Source organism: Carcharodon carcharias, chromosome 3 (genome assembly GCF_017639515.1).
Source record: "Carcharodon carcharias isolate sCarCar2 chromosome 3, sCarCar2.pri, whole genome shotgun sequence".
Classification (NCBI taxonomy): domain Eukaryota; kingdom Metazoa; phylum Chordata; class Chondrichthyes; order Lamniformes; family Lamnidae; genus Carcharodon; species Carcharodon carcharias.
The window spans coordinates 50,652,862-50,670,524 of NC_054469.1; the positions used below are offsets into that span (position 1 = coordinate 50,652,862).

Sequence of the window (17,663 nt, forward strand, 5' to 3'; positions counted from 1 at the left end):
CACCCGACCAACTATGCCATATAATTGTAAGTTGAGGTTGATTTAATTTAATAGCATCCCCACTCACAATGCCAAGCTATCACAGCCCGAGGCCAAAGCACTGACAGAGAGGGCCCCCGGAGGGCTCCTGTTTTCTCCTCATACCCTCAGATGTGGTACTCATTTCATCACTTCAAGATTTGAATTTACAATTCCAAGCCTGCCAATCAGCTGACTGAGCTACTCAACCTCTCCTGGATGGTGGATTATGTATATGGTGGCAAGTGAGAAAAATGGGAAGAAATTGGAAAGTAAAGAAAAATACAAATGGAGTAATATTTAAAAGTAGTTTCATGCATATATTTTATTCAGAAATAAGCTGGAATAATATACACCGGTGAACACACAAGACACAATGTGAATTAGTATTTACATTGTATTGATAAATAGAAGTTAATGGCAAGCCATAAGGAAAAACAAATAGATTCCCTTTTATTTTAATCCACATCCTCTTAGGTTCTATACAATTACATACTTATGTTTTAAATATAATATAACAGCTTTTGTTTTCAAAAAAATTATGGAACAGCTTTTAAGATATGTGGATGCTGGGTGTTTTTCTGAGTCACTGAAATGCAAGTTCATCCCCATCTTCTGTCCAGACAGTAGAAAAGGACTGCATTTCAATCACTTCTAACCATTCATCAACACTGTCTCCAAAAAGGAAGGGATAAAGCATTCATATACAGGTATAACCTCGTCAAAAACAAAAAGACAATGTTAGTCAATAACAGCCTGCCTCACCTTTTTGATCCACATTTGTATGTTCTGTTGAGGTGATTATTTTTTGACAACAGCAGAGGATTAGCTGTCAGAAGACTTCCCTGTGAGACCGAAGCTTCCAAACTCTCTCCTACAGTGTATTTGGCATTAATGTCAAAATTTGGCTTTCTGCAGAAATTGCAATTTATTAGAGTGTTGTTGCTAGGATTTCAGTAAAATGTGAATATGTTTATATTTTGTCCACTCTAATTATAAAAGAAACCATGCTGTTATACAGAAATGGATTTTATCGCTTTATAATTGGAATGTGGCTAGAAAGCATTTTGAGTTATATAACATGAGGGTGATTTGGCTACAGTCCTTGGTGTGGTAGTTTTGCGAACAATTTGAGATGATGAATCAAGGGTATCACCAAGACACATAGCGCACCAAATTTAAACTGCATTGCTTGAGTGGATTTCTAAAGTAGATTAGCATCGATGGGCTAAAATACAACTAGTGACAATACCGGCTTTTGATGAATTGTAACCCAACCCATTAAATTTACTTCAAAAGCTTTTAGGTGTAAATAATAATTACCTGGTTCCAATGAAAGTGATTGCATGAGATAACCAATCAAAATAGAAAGTTTATGCCAACTTTTACTTTTGAATTCCTGTTAAAGCTGCACGTAATTCAACTCTTCTTCTCTGTCACTGGATGGTATTGGTTATGAATGTAATTGGCTGTCTGTATACATACCAAATACATAGATATGCATTAAACTATTCAATTTGTCCCTATGTATTAAGTCAGCTGTAAGCTTACTTAACTTGCTGCTACTTTTCATTAAATTTTGAATACCTTGTGTCCCATGTGCTCAGAATGAAAACTAAGCCCAGGCTGGACTCACATTTAAATGTTAAACACAATTTCATATAATATAGCTTACTTTTTTCACGTTATTTCTTTAAATGTTATAAAAATAATGAATATGTTATCTGCAGGAAGCACATATGCTGCATTAGAGTTAGTAGCATTTTGGATTAGTATGATATGCTTGAACTTAGAATAATGTCATTTTTGCCCTATGGAAGCATAAAAGCCAGCTTAGCGTCCCACTATCACCAAAGAAAAAGTGGGCTAGAAACCAGGCTGGCAAACATTCAATCTCAGGATTTTTTTATAATTACTCTGTGGCATTCAATCTGAATGTAAATATTGGCCATTTGTGCTTTTCCATTGAAATCGACAGGACTGGTGGAAAGCATCCTGATGTATTGACTAGGCAATTCACTTTGCACTCACTACCTTGGCATCTTTTATGAAATCGAGCCTGACACCTGGTAAGTAAACTATGTGCAAACACATGGCATATTAGACAGATATTATTGACACACATGTTGATTTAGACTTTCATATTCTTTTCATTCATTCTCAGGATGTGGGCATTGCTGGCAAGGTTAGCATTTATTACCCATTCCTCACTGTCCTGAGAAGATGGTGATAGGCATTCATTAAACATGTTTGCTACAATAAATCCTTAACAATTCCTAGTCTTGGAGGCACGGAGAAAGGGAAGAAATCCCACCTACAATAACCTCAATCTCCACCCTGTTTCACAGTCTTAGCCTGTTACTACTGCTTCACTGTGTTAATCAAGATTCCAAATCACAAGGTCTCTTGCCATCATTTCCATTCCAACAATACTGTATAGGTTAAAAATAAATATACATAATATTTTATTTACAGCAAAAATCTTTGAGCCTATTTTGTCATCCGTATATAGTCAATCAGAAAGGCACCAACAAGCAATTAAAGGGTTACATTCCACTTCTGTTTAAAAATCAATACAGCGCATTGGGATATTTTTCTACATCAGGGGTGCTATATTATTGCAAATTGTTATAACAGTTCACAGCAACATCAGATCTGAGGAACTCCAAAAAAGGGAGTAAAAAGTGCCAATGGATTTGATGATCTGAGTAATGGCCACTTGCGCCGTCATCTTGTGTCTTGTGAACCATTTTCAAAAACAAAAACAAAGACACATCTACAAGTTCTGCAGTGTAATGGCACTGGATGGTCTTGGTTGTGAATATAATTTGCATGGAGTCATCCATGTCTAGAAGGTTTTCAGTTGAAAATTGCATCCACAAACAATTTTTTAGAAAACTTTAGTGTGCACTGATTATTAAGTCTGTAGCAGTCACACAAATAATTAAGGTCAGAAATATTTAAATTAATGTTGAATAAAAAATACACATTGCAAATTGTGAGTGGGCACATTTCTAAATTTTCTATTGTCAATGTAATACCGATATTCATTTGAGGGACGAATCATACTGCATAGATCTCAAAAAAGTCATCTTGTAAGACAGGAATGAGCTTCGTGTTTCTGCTGTCGGCCATGTGTAGTAATAATTTGTTTTGGGTGTCTGGTCATGGTGAATGGATGGGAACTCTGCCTCGCTGCCATCCTGCACATGGTCTCATAGTATCATTCTGGGGAATGGGAATCAACAGCTTTGGAACCCTCTGCCTCAAATAGGTGACCTCTTCATTCAGATATTCATGTTGGGTAGGGTGTTGGTGGTGTCCATCATGCCTGGCGCTTGCCAACATTCAGGTAGGCAGAACACTGTTTTGAAAGGGCACCCATGTGAAATGGCTGTCCAGCGTTGCTAAAGGTATCAACAGAATTTAAACTGATTTTAAAGGCCTGCATAAATAAATTCCAGCTGTGATATTTCATGAATGTTGTCACTTATGCATGCTCATTTTCTTTTGTTTATTTTGTCTTGCAGGCACTTAATCTCTCAATTGTTCACTCTTGTGTACCGATAAAAAAATCCATTAATTTTTTTATGGGTACACACCCCTTCTCCCTGTTACCTGTAGTATTTTGAAGAGGAGGAGGACCCATAGACAGGTCTGGGTCCACGCTGGCAATTTGTGCCCAGCCACGGGGACCCTGGTGTCCGTATCTACTGAGAGAGATGGCAGTTCTTGCTTTGGTAGCACAATTAGTGCACAAGGAGGCTCCCCTGTTCAAAGGGAGCTGGGATACCAAGCCCACTGCTGCCAAAGGTTTTTTCAATTTTGGTCCCTATATTTTGACACATCCCTTTAAATTTTACTTCTCACTGGTTTTTCACTCCCGTCCCCATTGTGCTTCCTGCACCAGCCCAGGTTCGCACCTGAAGCTTTGTGAATGATCTAATTTGGAAAAATAGTTCACAAACAACTCACTTCCATCTGAACCTGTCTAAAACTCGCCAACAAAATTCCAATCTAAACTGCGTCAAGATTGGGAAACCTAGGCTTAGGGGTTTCATAATTTGAAAACATCCACATTCACCACAAAACACTTTCACATAATTATTTGCAATTAAGATGTAACATTATGAATTTACAAATACCTCTAAGAGGAAGCAAATTCAGTTGCACGTGAGTAAAATTGCCATTTTCTGATATCAGATCCAGTTAATGGGAGCTCAATGCAGAAGGCTTGATTTTTCTTCATTTTGTTGTCATCAAGTGAGCAATATTAGCTCTAGTGGAGGGAGCACTTCCCAAATTCAGGTGTCCAGTGTTATAGCGTCAAGCATTGTGTGTCAGGCATTGCACATTTCGAACTCAGCTTCAGAAAAGCATCCTTTTACTGCACCAATGCAACATTTTATCAGTCATTCTCTGGACTCAGTGTGAGATTGCAATTAAATATGAAATTAGGGATGGTTTTGTGCTGTGTACCCATGTGCACCAGGAACTGAGTTGTAGTTACCAGCTATAGAAGGCTGTAATTTTTATTGAACAGTGATATATGTTCAGACACTAGGTGGTTAACAGTGGTTTATGTGCCTGACTAATATCTTCCTGGCAGTGATACAGCAGTTTATCAATGTATTTATTAATATAAACAGTGTGTGCAGAAGGCAGTCCAGAAGTTTGCATTTGATGAAAGACAGTCTTGTGAACAGATCACAGTGTAAAATCCATAACATTTTCCTGAAATCTCTTTGCTCCTGTCATCTCCTTTTGTTTCACACGGTCTCAACTTTGCTGGGATCATAGGCATCTGGAAAACAAGAATAATCTGGGGTGAAGAAAATTATATCAACATCTGTTTCACACATAATTCATCCAGCCACAAGCTTGCACATACTTCAGCCTATGTAATCCAATGTGACATTATTCAGTGCTATGGGATGGTCAACTCATTAAACCATGGGCAGAATTTTCTGGCTGGCAGGGGTGGAGTGGGAGTGGGTGGGGGTGGGCTTGGACCTGATCACTGCTCGCAATCGGGTCTGCACCACCATTTTATTCAGGCGGGCCAATTAAGGCCGCCCAGTGTGAATCGCGGCTCCCGTGGACAGCGGGAGTGGGTGGGTGGCAGCGGGACTGCAATGACCACCGGGTCCAATGGCGACCTGCCGGCCTGTTTTAAAAAGCTGCTGCAGCCTCTCAAAGGCTGTGAATCGTGGCCAGTGGAAGGGCTCCCCAGAGCGCTGCTGGTGAGCAGGCCAGGCAGGAGGGTAGGGCAGGGGGGCACTGTGCCCCTCGTTTTTCTGACAATTGCCTTGCTGCCCTCCTTGAAGAGGTGGCAGCATGGGTGGGAGGTGCTCGTACCCCAGGAAGGGAGGAGCAGCCCCCCCGAAATGACCAGATGTGCCTAGGAGGAGGTGGCGGAGGTGGTGAGCTCCCACGATGTGGTAAGGCGCACCTGGATCCAGTAATGTAAATGCTTCAACGACCTGTTGCATTGGGGAAGGGTGAGTACCATGTTGGCATTGGTCACTTAACCCAGCAGGTAGGCTTTCCCCCCTGGTGGGAGCCCCCCTTCCCCCCAAGTCTGAGTGTGGTGACTGCATTGAATCATTGACAGCCTGTGTCCTTCACTGGGTGGGCCAGCAGATATTGCCCATGCCGATGTCACCCTGAGAGGGTGGTGAAGAGATGGGTTCTGCACCCGCAGCATGTGGTACACTGAGACCCAATTACTGTTTTGGGGGCAACCTGGAGGAGCTGCACCCAGGCGCAGTGTTGGAACTTCAGGGCACGTCAAAGTCAGGGTGATGACATGCTGGGAGGGGAGCTTCAAGGTGGCGTGGCACAGATCGATCTGCTGTCTTCTGCACTCCACATGCTTGTGCCTCCTTGCTTTGGGAGGTTAGACCGTGTGGTGCCAAATGTGATGGAGACAGCATTTGGCTAAGGTAGTGAGGGGATGAGACGTGTGAGGACAGGCCTGGCATCTTTGTGTGAGGGTTCGGCAGTAGCAGGGTGAGGAGGCACTGGAGCCCTGCAATGTCCCACTCTGTCTGGGGTGGGCCGTCTGCGAAGAGAATCCAGGTACAAATAGCACTAATCAATGCTCTTCTCTCCTTTTCAGGAAAAGAATGCACATAATGCCACTGAGCGGGTGAGGACTGGTGGAGGGATGGCACAGTTAGTGATTCTCAGCCGCTTCAAGCAGGAGGCCCTACATCTGGAGAGGCGCCATGCGCCCAGGTCCACTGGTGTCAGTGGGGCTGGGGTGTCACGGGTAGGTATGTTTACCCAGCAGTGAGGTCACTATTTTTCTCCCAACATCCATGGCAGTGCTGAATGTTCAGTGATTGAAGTTTGCAACATGGCTTGACCATTGCTTCTGGAAGGGTGAGCGCATAATGATCCGGGGGACAGGGATGCAAATTGACATTGTCTCCACGTTAAATGATCCAATGTCCTTGTTCTTCCTTTCAGCATCAATGGAGCAGGGCCGGGAGGAGGAGCAGAGGCCCCCTCTCACACCTGAGGGCCCTGAAGTCTCACCAACGTCACACCATCTCTGCCAGGCAGGCACCAGCGCAGATACTAGTACCTCGATGGGAATTAGAACATTGGCTGGTGTCCTGGGGCACAGCAGTGAGGGCACTTCACAGTCGCTGGAGGAGTTGGCAGAGACAGAGAGTGCCCATGGCGCCAGCAGTCAGAGGACTGCAGGGGACCAGGCACATGCTCAGTCGGTGCCTGATGATGTGCCTCTGGAGTCGTCCGCGGGGGCAGCAGGGGCAGGGAATGCGGCCGGGAGTGCGGGAGCATCTGGTGGAGATACATGAGGCTATGCTTGGCTTGGTGTCTGTGGTGGAGAAGTCTACGCAGACTATCGCCAAAGCAATGAGCCGCATGTCCGAACGCCATGCGTCCTCCATGGAGAGAGTGGTGACTCTCGTAGAGAGGCTCCTCCAGGAGACCAATCAGGGCTTCCTGGGGATGCGCTTGGACCAGCGAGCCCTCACGTCAGCATTGACCTCAGCTGGTCAGTGCCAGTGTGGGAGATGGTCTGGGCACTAAGTTTCCCAGCTCGGTGCCCCTCCATCTATGGTGAGCAGGGAGGTCGGAAGCGACTCACGTCGGCGCAGCAGCTGCCTGTAATCTCTGTGGGCTCCTCTCAGGGTGCTCTGGATGTGGGCGGCAGTACCTCTGCCCCTCTGCCAGTGACCATTGCATCTGGTGAGGCTGCGACAACTGGGGAGATGCCAGCCGTGGAACTGGCAGCTCCCCCCCAGGCGGGGCCAGCACAGACTCCATGGGCCAGAGGACGGCTGCCAAGGTCATCGAGGCCAACAGGACAGCAGAGTCAGCAGGCTGGCTCAGGTGCCAGTCCCAGCGAGGGGTCAGCACCAAGACATAGCGCCCAAAAGCATAAACATGAGGCACCTTAGGCACACCACGGGTTTATCACTGGTGCTTTTGAGTTGGCCCGCAATGAGGTCTTTATGAGCTGGTGTGATTTTTAACACCTTTTTCATTTTGTTTCGTTAAGTTTCTTTGGTTGCTATATCAAATTAAGACATGTCACCATGGCTGAGGGTGCCTCTTTTGTTCTACAGGTGGATGGTTACCACTAATGTAATGAATGCTTTGTGGGACATTCAGCTTTATTAACAAGGAGCTTAGTTAATGTTCCTATTCAGGCAGATTTTGCACTTAGGTCTCAAATATGGAGTCTGCAGCCCAGGCTAGTCCTGGAGGTCCCTATGTGATGTGCTAGCTGAAGGTTCATTGGATTAAAGCCTCCCGGGTGTCCCTGCCTCCCTGGAATATGCCCGGGTCAGCGGCTACCCCCTCAGCATTTCCCTGTGCGTGCTCATCCTCGGACTCACTGCTGGACTCATCGTGTGCAGCCGCAGCCACTGCATCTACATCTTTGTCATCCACAGTGTCCCTCCTTTCCAGCGCAAGACTGTGGAGAGTGCAGCATGCAACCACTATCACTGACACACGATCTGGGGGATACGGTCCAGGCATCGGAAGCGTATCTTGAGAAGACCAATGCCTCTCTCCACCATAGCCCTTGTGAAGGCGTGGCTCCTATTATACCTTTGCTCAGCCTCTGTTCTTGGATGGCAGACAGCCACCTTCTGAGGGGTTAGCCCTTGTCACCTACCAGCCATCCATCAAACCGGGCTGGAGCACTGAAGAGCCCCGGGACCTGGGAGTGTCTGAGGATGTAGGCGTCATGGGAGCTTGTCTGGGTACCTTGCACAGACTTGTAGAATCAGCATCCTGTGATCACACACTATCTGCACGTTCATGGAGTGGAAGCCCTTCCTGTTGACGAAGGCACCGGGCTCACCTGCTGGCTCACTCTGTCTGGCTTGCCTAGTCCCAACGGTACAGGATGAAAGTCAATGTATGCCTGAACAGAGCGGCTGTAACCTGCTTAACACTAGTGTGGACAGCTGATTGGGAGACACTGCAAAGATCTCCCACTGACCCCTGGAAGGAGCCAGAGGCATAGAAGTTGAGGGCAGCTGTGATCTTTAGAGCCTCTGGCATGGGGTGTCCATCCACACTGTTCGCGGAGATCTCAGGCCCAATCGTCTGACAGATATAGTTGACTGTCTCCCTTGAGACGAAGCCTCCTTTGCCACTGCACTTCAGACACATTGAGGTAGCTGCTTCGCTGCCTGTATACCCTGGCAGCAGGATAGTGGCATCTTCTGCGGCCCCTTCCGCCTTGGACTACCTCTTGGCCCTGCACCCCTTGTGCCTGTGCCTGACCTCCTAAAGGTGGCTCCCCTGGAGGCTGAATGTGCACTCCTGGCCTTCTCCCCCTTCTAGCCCTCCCTTCCATTTTTTGTGAGGTGCCTCCAGAGGAGAGAACAGCTTGCATTCCCAGGCTAAGGGAAGGCTTCCTGAAACCTGCAGGCCCAAAAAAGATTCCTCACTGCTGAGTGCTGACCTGAAGGTTGTGAGGCCAGGCCAAGCAGCTGGTGTGTGTTTTGAAGTATTACAGATCACACAGGCAAGTATCAGTAAGTTTGAAAAATCAATATTTGACAGAGCACTCTCGCGACCCCACTGAGCCCTCTTACTCCGCCTGTGGATGAGGTTTATACATATGTGTCCTACCCGCCTGCCTGGTTGCGTTTGTGCACCAACCCGTAGATTGCATGGCTGCAGAAAAGTCGCGGTCGATTGGCGCCTCAAAGGCCTAAAGTGGCCGGTTAATTAATGGCGGGCGTGCATCGGAGAATATTGCGCACCCGTCCAACGAAATATTGCGATGGTGAGTGGTGATGTCGGGGTGCTTGCCCGATGTCACTGCGAGTTCATTTTATGTGCGTGCCCCCACACGCCAATGGGAAAATTCTGCCCCATATGTTGGAACCAGTTTGGACACGAAACATACACATTTTGCAGAGACAGTCAGTGTTTGGACCTGGTGCCGCCATTGCCGATTTTTCTGCTGCGTGGAGACAGGTTGAGTTTCCTCCAACTAAAGCTTCCGAGTCCTTGCACTCCTTGTCACCCACTGCAGCTCAGTTTAATACCACGGACTGGCGTCTCCCCCACACTTGGAAGAACAGACAAAAGTGAGGAAAAGGATCTGTTTTCATTGTGCTCTTGTGGTAGATAATTCAAACTGCTGTTCCATTTAAGTGGAATTCATCAGCTTGTGAGATCTGAGGGAAAGGCACAAGTTAAATAAAAACACAAGGAAAATAATTTTGGAAATATTGCGAGCCAGGGAGATATGGTCTGGGTTCTTGGCAGAGTTTGTGTGGGTTTAGTGAGATCATTTTAACATATTAAAATCTTCAATATAAAACTTGTGACTTGTAAGTGCACACATTGGTGAATAATTACGATACTGCGGTATGGTTTAAGAAGGACCATTTTTATTGATGCTTGCTGTTATCCTGCATTAATGATGCATTTAACATATTGATCCAAAACAGGAAACTTAATGTAGAAATAAAAACAAAAAACTGCGGATGCTGGAAATCCAAAACAAAAACAGAATTACTTGGAAAAACTCAGCAGGTCTAGCAGCATCGGCGGAGAAGAAAAGAGTTGACGTTTTGAGTCCTCATGATCCTTCAACAGAACTTAATGTAGAAGTTGTGTACTTTAAACCAATGTCCAAGTTGCACCTGTGACTGTCATGTTGTCATACTTGGTGCCTGACTTAGCCACTGGGGTTAGGGGTTAATGCCAAGCAAATCAAGGCCAGAGAGAAAAGCAAAGGCAGCTCTGAAAAAAATGAAGACTTCCATTTATATAGTGCTTTTCTCGACCTCGACCCAAAGTGCACTACAACCAAGTAACTACTGTTGACAAGCAGTCACTGTTGTAACGTTGGAAACACAGTTGCCAATTGTGCACAGCAAGCTGCCACAGCAGCTAAGCGATTTAATGTGACTAAGGGGAAGTTAGATAAACACACGAGGAAGAAATGGATAGAAGCTTTTGCTAATTGGGTCAGATGAAGAGAGGTAGGAGGAAACTCATGTGGAGCAAAAACACTGGTGTGGAATAGTTGTGACAACAGGCTTGTTTCTGAGCTGCACATTCTTTACCATTCAATGTAGTGACAAGGTCATTTATTTTTTTCAAAGTATTTGTTAAGGAACAAATATTGGCCAGGGCACTGGGAGGAACTCCATTACTCTTCTTCAAATCATGTCAAGAGATCTTTTACATCCTCCTAAGGCGATAGGCAGGCTTTCAGCTCCTGTTATTCCTACGTAAACTGATGACTGAGGACTAGGGCAGAATGAGTAGCAAGGAGCAGGCCAATCCCAGTTTATCCTCCAAGGGAGATTTGAGCAGCGCCTGCATCAGGCCTCCCACTGCCCTTGGACTAGTTCCCAGAAGATTCTTTCCCCACCAGACACAAGCTCTTCCTGAGTGTGAAGTCCAAAGAGGGGGAATGTTCCAGCCTATATACATGCTTCAGCCAACCACCCCTTTCAGGAAGAAATGCTTGATCAAATAAACTTTGAAATTTTTCCCAACAATTAATGACTAGTACAAATTGTGATGAAAATATTGCAAAACAGCAAGACTTTAAAATGTTGCCTATCCATAACCTTTAAGTTAATATATTTTTAAAATGTCAACATTAAACTGCCTACAAATTGTAACAGAAGTATTTTAATATCTGAAGAAATAAATCATACACGTGGGTTGCTTATACTTCGGACAAAGAACTAGCATTTATACTGTCTCTTCTTCCATCTAGTCAGTTATTCTTGAAGTACAGTTACCGTTACATAGGTAAAAAACAGCAATCACAAGAATGACCACATAAACTGATTGACACCACCAAAAAGCAATCAGGGGGAGAATGTCAGTCAGGACTAAGGGACTTGCTGTTCTTCAAATAGTGCTGTCTAATCTTCTAAGCCATCTGAGATAATAAAAGAGCCTTGGTTTAACATCCTATCTGAAAGATGGCAACTCTACCAGTGTAGCACTTGCTCAATGCTGCTCTACAGTGACCATCCACATCATGTGCACAAACCTTGGAGTAGGGCTTGAACAAATCCAATTTAATTCAGGGGTAACACAGAGACCAGATGCTACCATTGAATCAAACTGATACTGGTAAATAATTTGTCTATTTTAGTTTTAGCATCATTTTATTTTAGAAAAGATAAAATATAGTTACTCAATTACATTTTTGCACTTTTAATTTATTGAAAATAATTTTAAATGTCTTTTTATTAAAAAGTTCTTAACTCATTTATAAGAAAGCCATTCCTACTCTGGAGGATTGCAGACTGAAGTCCACTGGGGTAACTGAATAGATCAGTGCAATAGATAAGGCTGAAACTTTCCAACAATCTTCAGCCAGAAGTGCCGAGTGGATGATTCATCTCGGCCTCCCTTGGATACTGCAAAGGCTATGGGCCCTGACAATATGCCAGCAATATCTTAAAGACTTGTGCTCCAGAACTTGCTGCAACCCTAGCCAAAATGTTCCAGTACAGCTACAACACAGGTATCTACCCGGCTATGTGGAAAATTGCCCAGGTATGTCCTGTACACAAAAAGCAGGACAAATCCAACCTGGCCAATTACTGCCCCATCAGTCTACCCTCAATCATCAGCAAAGTGATGGATGGCGGCATCAACAGTGCTATCAAGAGGCACTTGTTTAGCAATAACCTGCTCACTGATGCCCAGTTTGGGTTCCGCCAGGGCCACTCAGCTCCTGAACATATTACGGCCTTGGTTCAAACATGAATAAAAAGCTGAACTCCCGAAGTGAGGTGAGGGTGACTGCCCTTAATGTCAAGGCAGCATTTGACCAAGTGTGGCATCAAGGAGCCCGAGTAAATTTGGAGTCAATGGGAATCAGGGGGATAACTCTCTGCTGGTTGGAGTCATACCTAACACAAAGGAAGATGTGGTTATTGGAGGTCAATCATCTCAGTTCCAGGACATCATTGCAGGAGTTCCTCAGGGTAGTGTCCTAGGCTCAACCATCTTCAGCTGCTTCATCAATGACCTTCCTTCCATCATAAGGTCAGAAGTGGGGATGTTTGCTGATGATTGCACAATGTTCAGCACCATTCACGACTCCTCAGATATTGAAGCAGTCCATGTCCAAATGCAGCAAGACCTGGACAACATCCAGGCTTGAGATGACAAGTGATAAGTAATATTCACACCACAAAAGTGCCTTGATTATCTCTAACAAACGAGAATCTAACCATTGCCCCTTGACATTCAATGGCATTACCATTGCTGAATCCCCCACTATCAGCATCCTAGGGTTGCCATTGACCAGAAACTGAACTGGACTAGCCATATAAATACTGTGGCTACAAAAGCAGGTCAGAGGCTATGAATAATGCGGCGAGTAACTCACCTCCTGATTGCCCACAGCCGGTCCACCATCTACAAGGCACAAGTCAGTAGTGTGATGAAATACTCTCCACTTGCCTGGATGAATGCAGCTCCAACAATACTCAAGAAGTTTGACACCATCCAGGACAACGCAGCCCACTTGATTAGCACCACATCCACAAACATTCACTCGCTCTACCCCGATGAACAATGGCAGCAGTGTGTACCATCTACAACATGGACTGCAGAAACTTACCAAGGCTCCTTAGGCAGCATCTTCCAAACCGACGACCACTGCCATCTAGAAGGACAAGGGCAGCAGATACATGGGAACACCACCACCTGGAAGTTCCCCTCCAAGCCACTCACTATCCTGACTTAGAAATATATCGCTGATCCTTCACTATCGCAGGGCCAAAATCGTGGAGCTCCCTCTCTAACATCACTGTGGGTGTACCTACATCACATGGACTGCAGTGGTTCAAGAAGACTGCTCACCACTACTCCCTCAAGGGCAATTAGGGATGGGCAATAAATGCTGGCCTAGCCAGTGACGCCCACATTGCAGAAATGAATAAAAAGAAACTCTAAAATGCTGGAACTGAATAGTGCCAAAACTTAACCTTGGGCAAAATTCTTAGCTCGGTGGGTGGGCGCCCGCCCGACCTGCTCAAGGGTGAAATGACGCACAATGACATCGGGCGAGCTTCCCGACACCAACGTGCAATAATTCGGTCAGCGGGCGAGCGTCGGAGTTGGCAACGCGTTCATCAACAATTAAGAGGCCTGTTAAGGCCATTAAATAATCAATTAAATTAAATTTTTCAATGCTCGTCCAACCTTATGGTTGGTGGGGCAGGCGAAAAGTCCAAGCGGCCTTTGCATTTTTTTTTGGAAACCTCATCCATGGGCGGAATGAGGTTTCCAAAAGCAAATAAAAATAAAATAAAAGTTTTAAAATTTAGTTAATAACTTGCTCCTGCTCATGTGACAGTGTCACATGAGGGGGCATATTTTATTACATCTTTCAAATCTTTACTTCGTTTAAAAAAAACGCTTCATCTCCCTGAGGCAGCTCTGTGCCTCAAGGAGATTCTGAAATGCGCACTTGCACGCATGTGCGGGGTTTGTGCTCGCACTCTCCCCCAGCCCCACCCACAGGCAGCGATGAGCGCTGCCGCTCGTGTTTCATGTCGGGCGGGCCTTAATTGGCCCACCAGTGTGAAATCGCGTTCTGGCCCCGATCGCGGGCGGGGGTAGGCTTCCCGACCACCCCCCCACCAAGCCCGTCCGGACATGGGCTAAATTCTGCCCCTCATGTTTTCAGCAATCGTACCCGCTTTAGCCTTTTTTTTTGTTTAGGTTTGCTCCCTTCAGTGTAAGTGAAGGAATGTTTGGACGCTGAAATCCCTGTTACAGGCCGCACCCCACTGCAACAATTTTGTTTTCACAGATCATTAGCTCATATCGAGGGGGCGTATTGAGTTATCAGCTTTTTTGCTTTAGGTTTGCACGTATGAAGTCAGACCCATGTCAAATTCCAGTTACAGAGAATTTTCCAACCCAAAATCTGATTTCCAATTTCCCTTTATACAGCTGTATTGCTAAATAACCTTACCAAATGGCTCAGATTCTATCTCCAGTCTAACATGTTCTACTGCTGTAAAAGTATGATATAAATGCAAGTTGTTGTCCTGCTGATCTAGCTGATTGCAGTCAGGCAGCAGTAGAGTTGCTGCAATTAGCCATTAAAACCTAAGCCAGAGAGGGGAAGAAAAGCAGCCAGCGCCCTTGGCTCGAATGACCCAGTCAGTGACTGCTACTAAACATAAATGTGTTGCCTCTGAGAATTAGGACTCAAGGAATCTCATCCTAATGTGAGTCGGTGTCTTCAAGACAGGGAAGTGTGCTGGGACTGAGGACAAAGTGCTGTGAAAGTAAGTCACTTATTTTACAAGGTTACTGTCTCTGTGTTTATTTGTGTGTGTCACTGCTTCCAGCAGCACTTGCTCTCCAGTTTGCTGAATGAAGGCTTATGTCAACTCCAGAACCAGCTGCCCTCTCGTGGAGACAAGTGCAATTACATCATATTAAATGCTATGAGAAGAAAATATACTGTAGTTATCAAATTGTTCAAATTTGAGGTTAGGGAGGGGTCCAAACAAAATTAAAAGCAGCTGGGAATATCTAATAGAGACCTCATCAGAAGCAATGGAGCCCAAGATAAATTGTAACTGGGTGGAGAGTATAACTTTTATTGTCCATGGGCCAAATTTCTAGTCAAAGAAATGGACAGAGTGGATAAAGCACCTAAAATGTGATACAACCTGGAAATTGCAATCTAGAAATTATTGTTCCCTACACTGAATGGTCAAACATTCAGTAAGTCAATGTCAATCTGAACAGGTTGATGGGTTCACGGGTTAACACTTTATTCCAAAGGTACAAATCACAAATGTTCCATAGAAACCTGTTAGATTTGCTCTAAAACAGGATAAGAATTTTAACTCTTACCTGAAATGGATACCTTAGTGAATCATTTGGGGTGGCTAATTAAACAAAACGACATGTAAACTGTTAAATGGAATGAACAGCCGCCTTACAGGGGATCCAAAGCTTGGCTCGATGCATAATGTCTACATAGTTTCAACAACATTGCAAATGAAAACAATCTGTTTCAATAAGATTGTTTATATTGCATGGCTCGTAAAGAAACAGATCTCCTGCCAAAATAAATAGTGTCATTAGAATTCAGTAAACGGTGGGCCATCAAATCATTTGGCATGGAGATGCCTCAGATAAAGGCTGTCCTGTTGATACTCTGGGTAAATACCAATTAGGTCTTATCATGAAACATGGTCGCACAAAACAAGATTGTGAAACTAGCCCTGAAGTGGCAGCAACATTTACTCAGCAATTATAGCAGTGGATGTGGAGGTCATTAGCTCTCCCTTATGGTCACTTTGGGCATTGCAAGGTTGGATATTTTTTCCCACAAAGTAACAAGCCTTGCTATATAGAGGCACGCAATCCCTGCTCTGGGATTTCTTGCAGCTGATCTGACTCAGTTCTGTAGGCGGCGTGTCCAGGTGTTCACATGCTGGACGACTGCCAGTAGCTCAATGGTACCCTCAGAGCTCTCAGCGGTTGGATGAGCTCCAACTATTGACTTCTTACCCTCGAGGTACACAAGATCGTGATTAATCTTTTCTCCAAGCTGTGGGCGTAAATTTATCTTATTCAGTCGATTGTCTATCCGACAGTTCATGGACTTTTAAGGGCTGCGTAAATCATTATTTATTGAACACCGATGACACTTTGCACATCATTTTTCTTCATATTGCTGGATTTGTCATAATATTTTAACACTGCTATCTTCATATTTTGCATATTGTCGTTATTTCTTTTATGATGTTAATTTAAATAAATGTAAAAAGAATTATTGAGATCTTGGACAATCTGCCTTTATTATGCAGATTATCGATCTGTCTGTTACCACCAGGTCTCACCCTTTGTGAAGAGGCCTCAGCGGACTACTTGACCACAAGAGGCCAAGTCTTCTTCCTGAAATGTTATTCTTTAGTCCATATGCCAGATCTGGGGCCAACCTGAGAAGAATTTGTGGCAAAGGGGGCAAAAGTTAGAGGGAGGAAGGGGCCTGACCTCCACCAACCTGTCATTCTGGCTCTTAACAACCTCCACCTTAATTGCTGCAAATGGGTGTCTTCTGGATGGGGAGTGATGACATATGGAAGAGGTCATTTGTGAGGGGAAGGTTAGATATTAGGCTCAAGAACCCAACCTCAACCTAACCTTATTCTTAGCCACTGTAATAATACTCAGGCTTTGATTGAGGCTCCCGCTAAAAGCAGGCTGGGATTGATTAAAAATGGGAACCGAGGATGTAATCGGGGCGTGACTTATTTTTATTCTTGCCACAGGGGAAATTCCATGCTGCCTGTTTCCTGTTTATAAGCTCCTGATGGGCAGGAGAAAGAAGAGTTCGCCCCCCAGGCCTCTCAAGGAAGTGTTCAGCCACCCCAACCTCGATTGTGGCCACAAACTCTCAGACCATCCTATCCTCCCCTGATCGTGTCCCTGACTACTCACCACACCAATCGCACACCACTCCTGATCATGGTCTCAAGCCTTCCCCCCAACCTTCCCTGCGTGCCAAAGACAGGTTCCCATTGCACCCAGGCTGCAGCCACCTGCTGCTTATTTCTGCTGCCATCCGCTGGTCAGGCAGCCAATCAGACCGGCTGCTTGGTGGGAGTTGACAGTGATTTGTTTAAATGAGGACTAACCACGCAGGTTGTCAGGGCCTTGAACTTTGATCTTTTGGCTTCCTTGGCTGACTGTCCAGCTAGCTCCCTGTTAATATTAGGGTCTTGGCTTCATTCGTCTCAGCTACTTTTTTGGGAAAAGGTGAAAAACTGGGAAATATAAGAAAGAGTGAGTGTCTGTTCCTATAACGTTGAAGTTTGCCTTCAGACGAGTCAACCCATGAGGATTATTGATGGGCTCTTCACCTGCTGCTAGGCTTCCCTGCCGCCTTTCTTGCCTCCTGTTAATATGGTGATGGGTTTCCTTAGATGTAAAATCCTGAGCTGATAAAACCACTGATAAAACCTAGATGACGTTTCCAACAGCTATTAAAAATGAAATAAAAATTTTAATATTTCATTAATGACATATCACTGCTCTTGTGACAGAGTCACATGAGGAGACATGTTTTTTTAACAATTTAAATTCTTCATTTTTATTTCTTCAACTCTCCATCTCCC

The 17,663-nt window shown here is 44.8% G+C and overlaps 1 protein-coding gene and 1 long non-coding RNA gene across 3 annotated transcripts in view; one reads left to right on the forward strand and one right to left on the reverse strand.

Annotated features, from left to right (window-relative positions):
* Positions 1 to 325: 325 nt before the first annotated feature.
* Positions 326 to 17,663, reverse strand: part of jcada (junctional cadherin 5 associated a) — a 329,178-nt gene continuing 311,840 nt past the window's right edge. For both annotated transcript variants that reach the window (XM_041183712.1, XM_041183711.1), the window contains exon 5: positions 326 to 4,822. In XM_041183712.1, the coding sequence (XP_041039646.1) occupies positions 4,788 to 4,822 (35 nt within the window). In that variant the 3' untranslated portion in view covers positions 326 to 4,787. The remainder of the gene's footprint in view (positions 4,823 to 17,663) is intronic.
* The window catches only part of LOC121275900, a 41,359-nt gene continuing 38,428 nt past the window's right edge, over positions 14,733 to 17,663 (forward strand). Inside the window, exon 1 of the long non-coding RNA XR_005942589.1 lies at positions 14,733 to 14,813. This is a non-coding gene — a long non-coding RNA (uncharacterized LOC121275900). The remainder of the gene's footprint in view (positions 14,814 to 17,663) is intronic.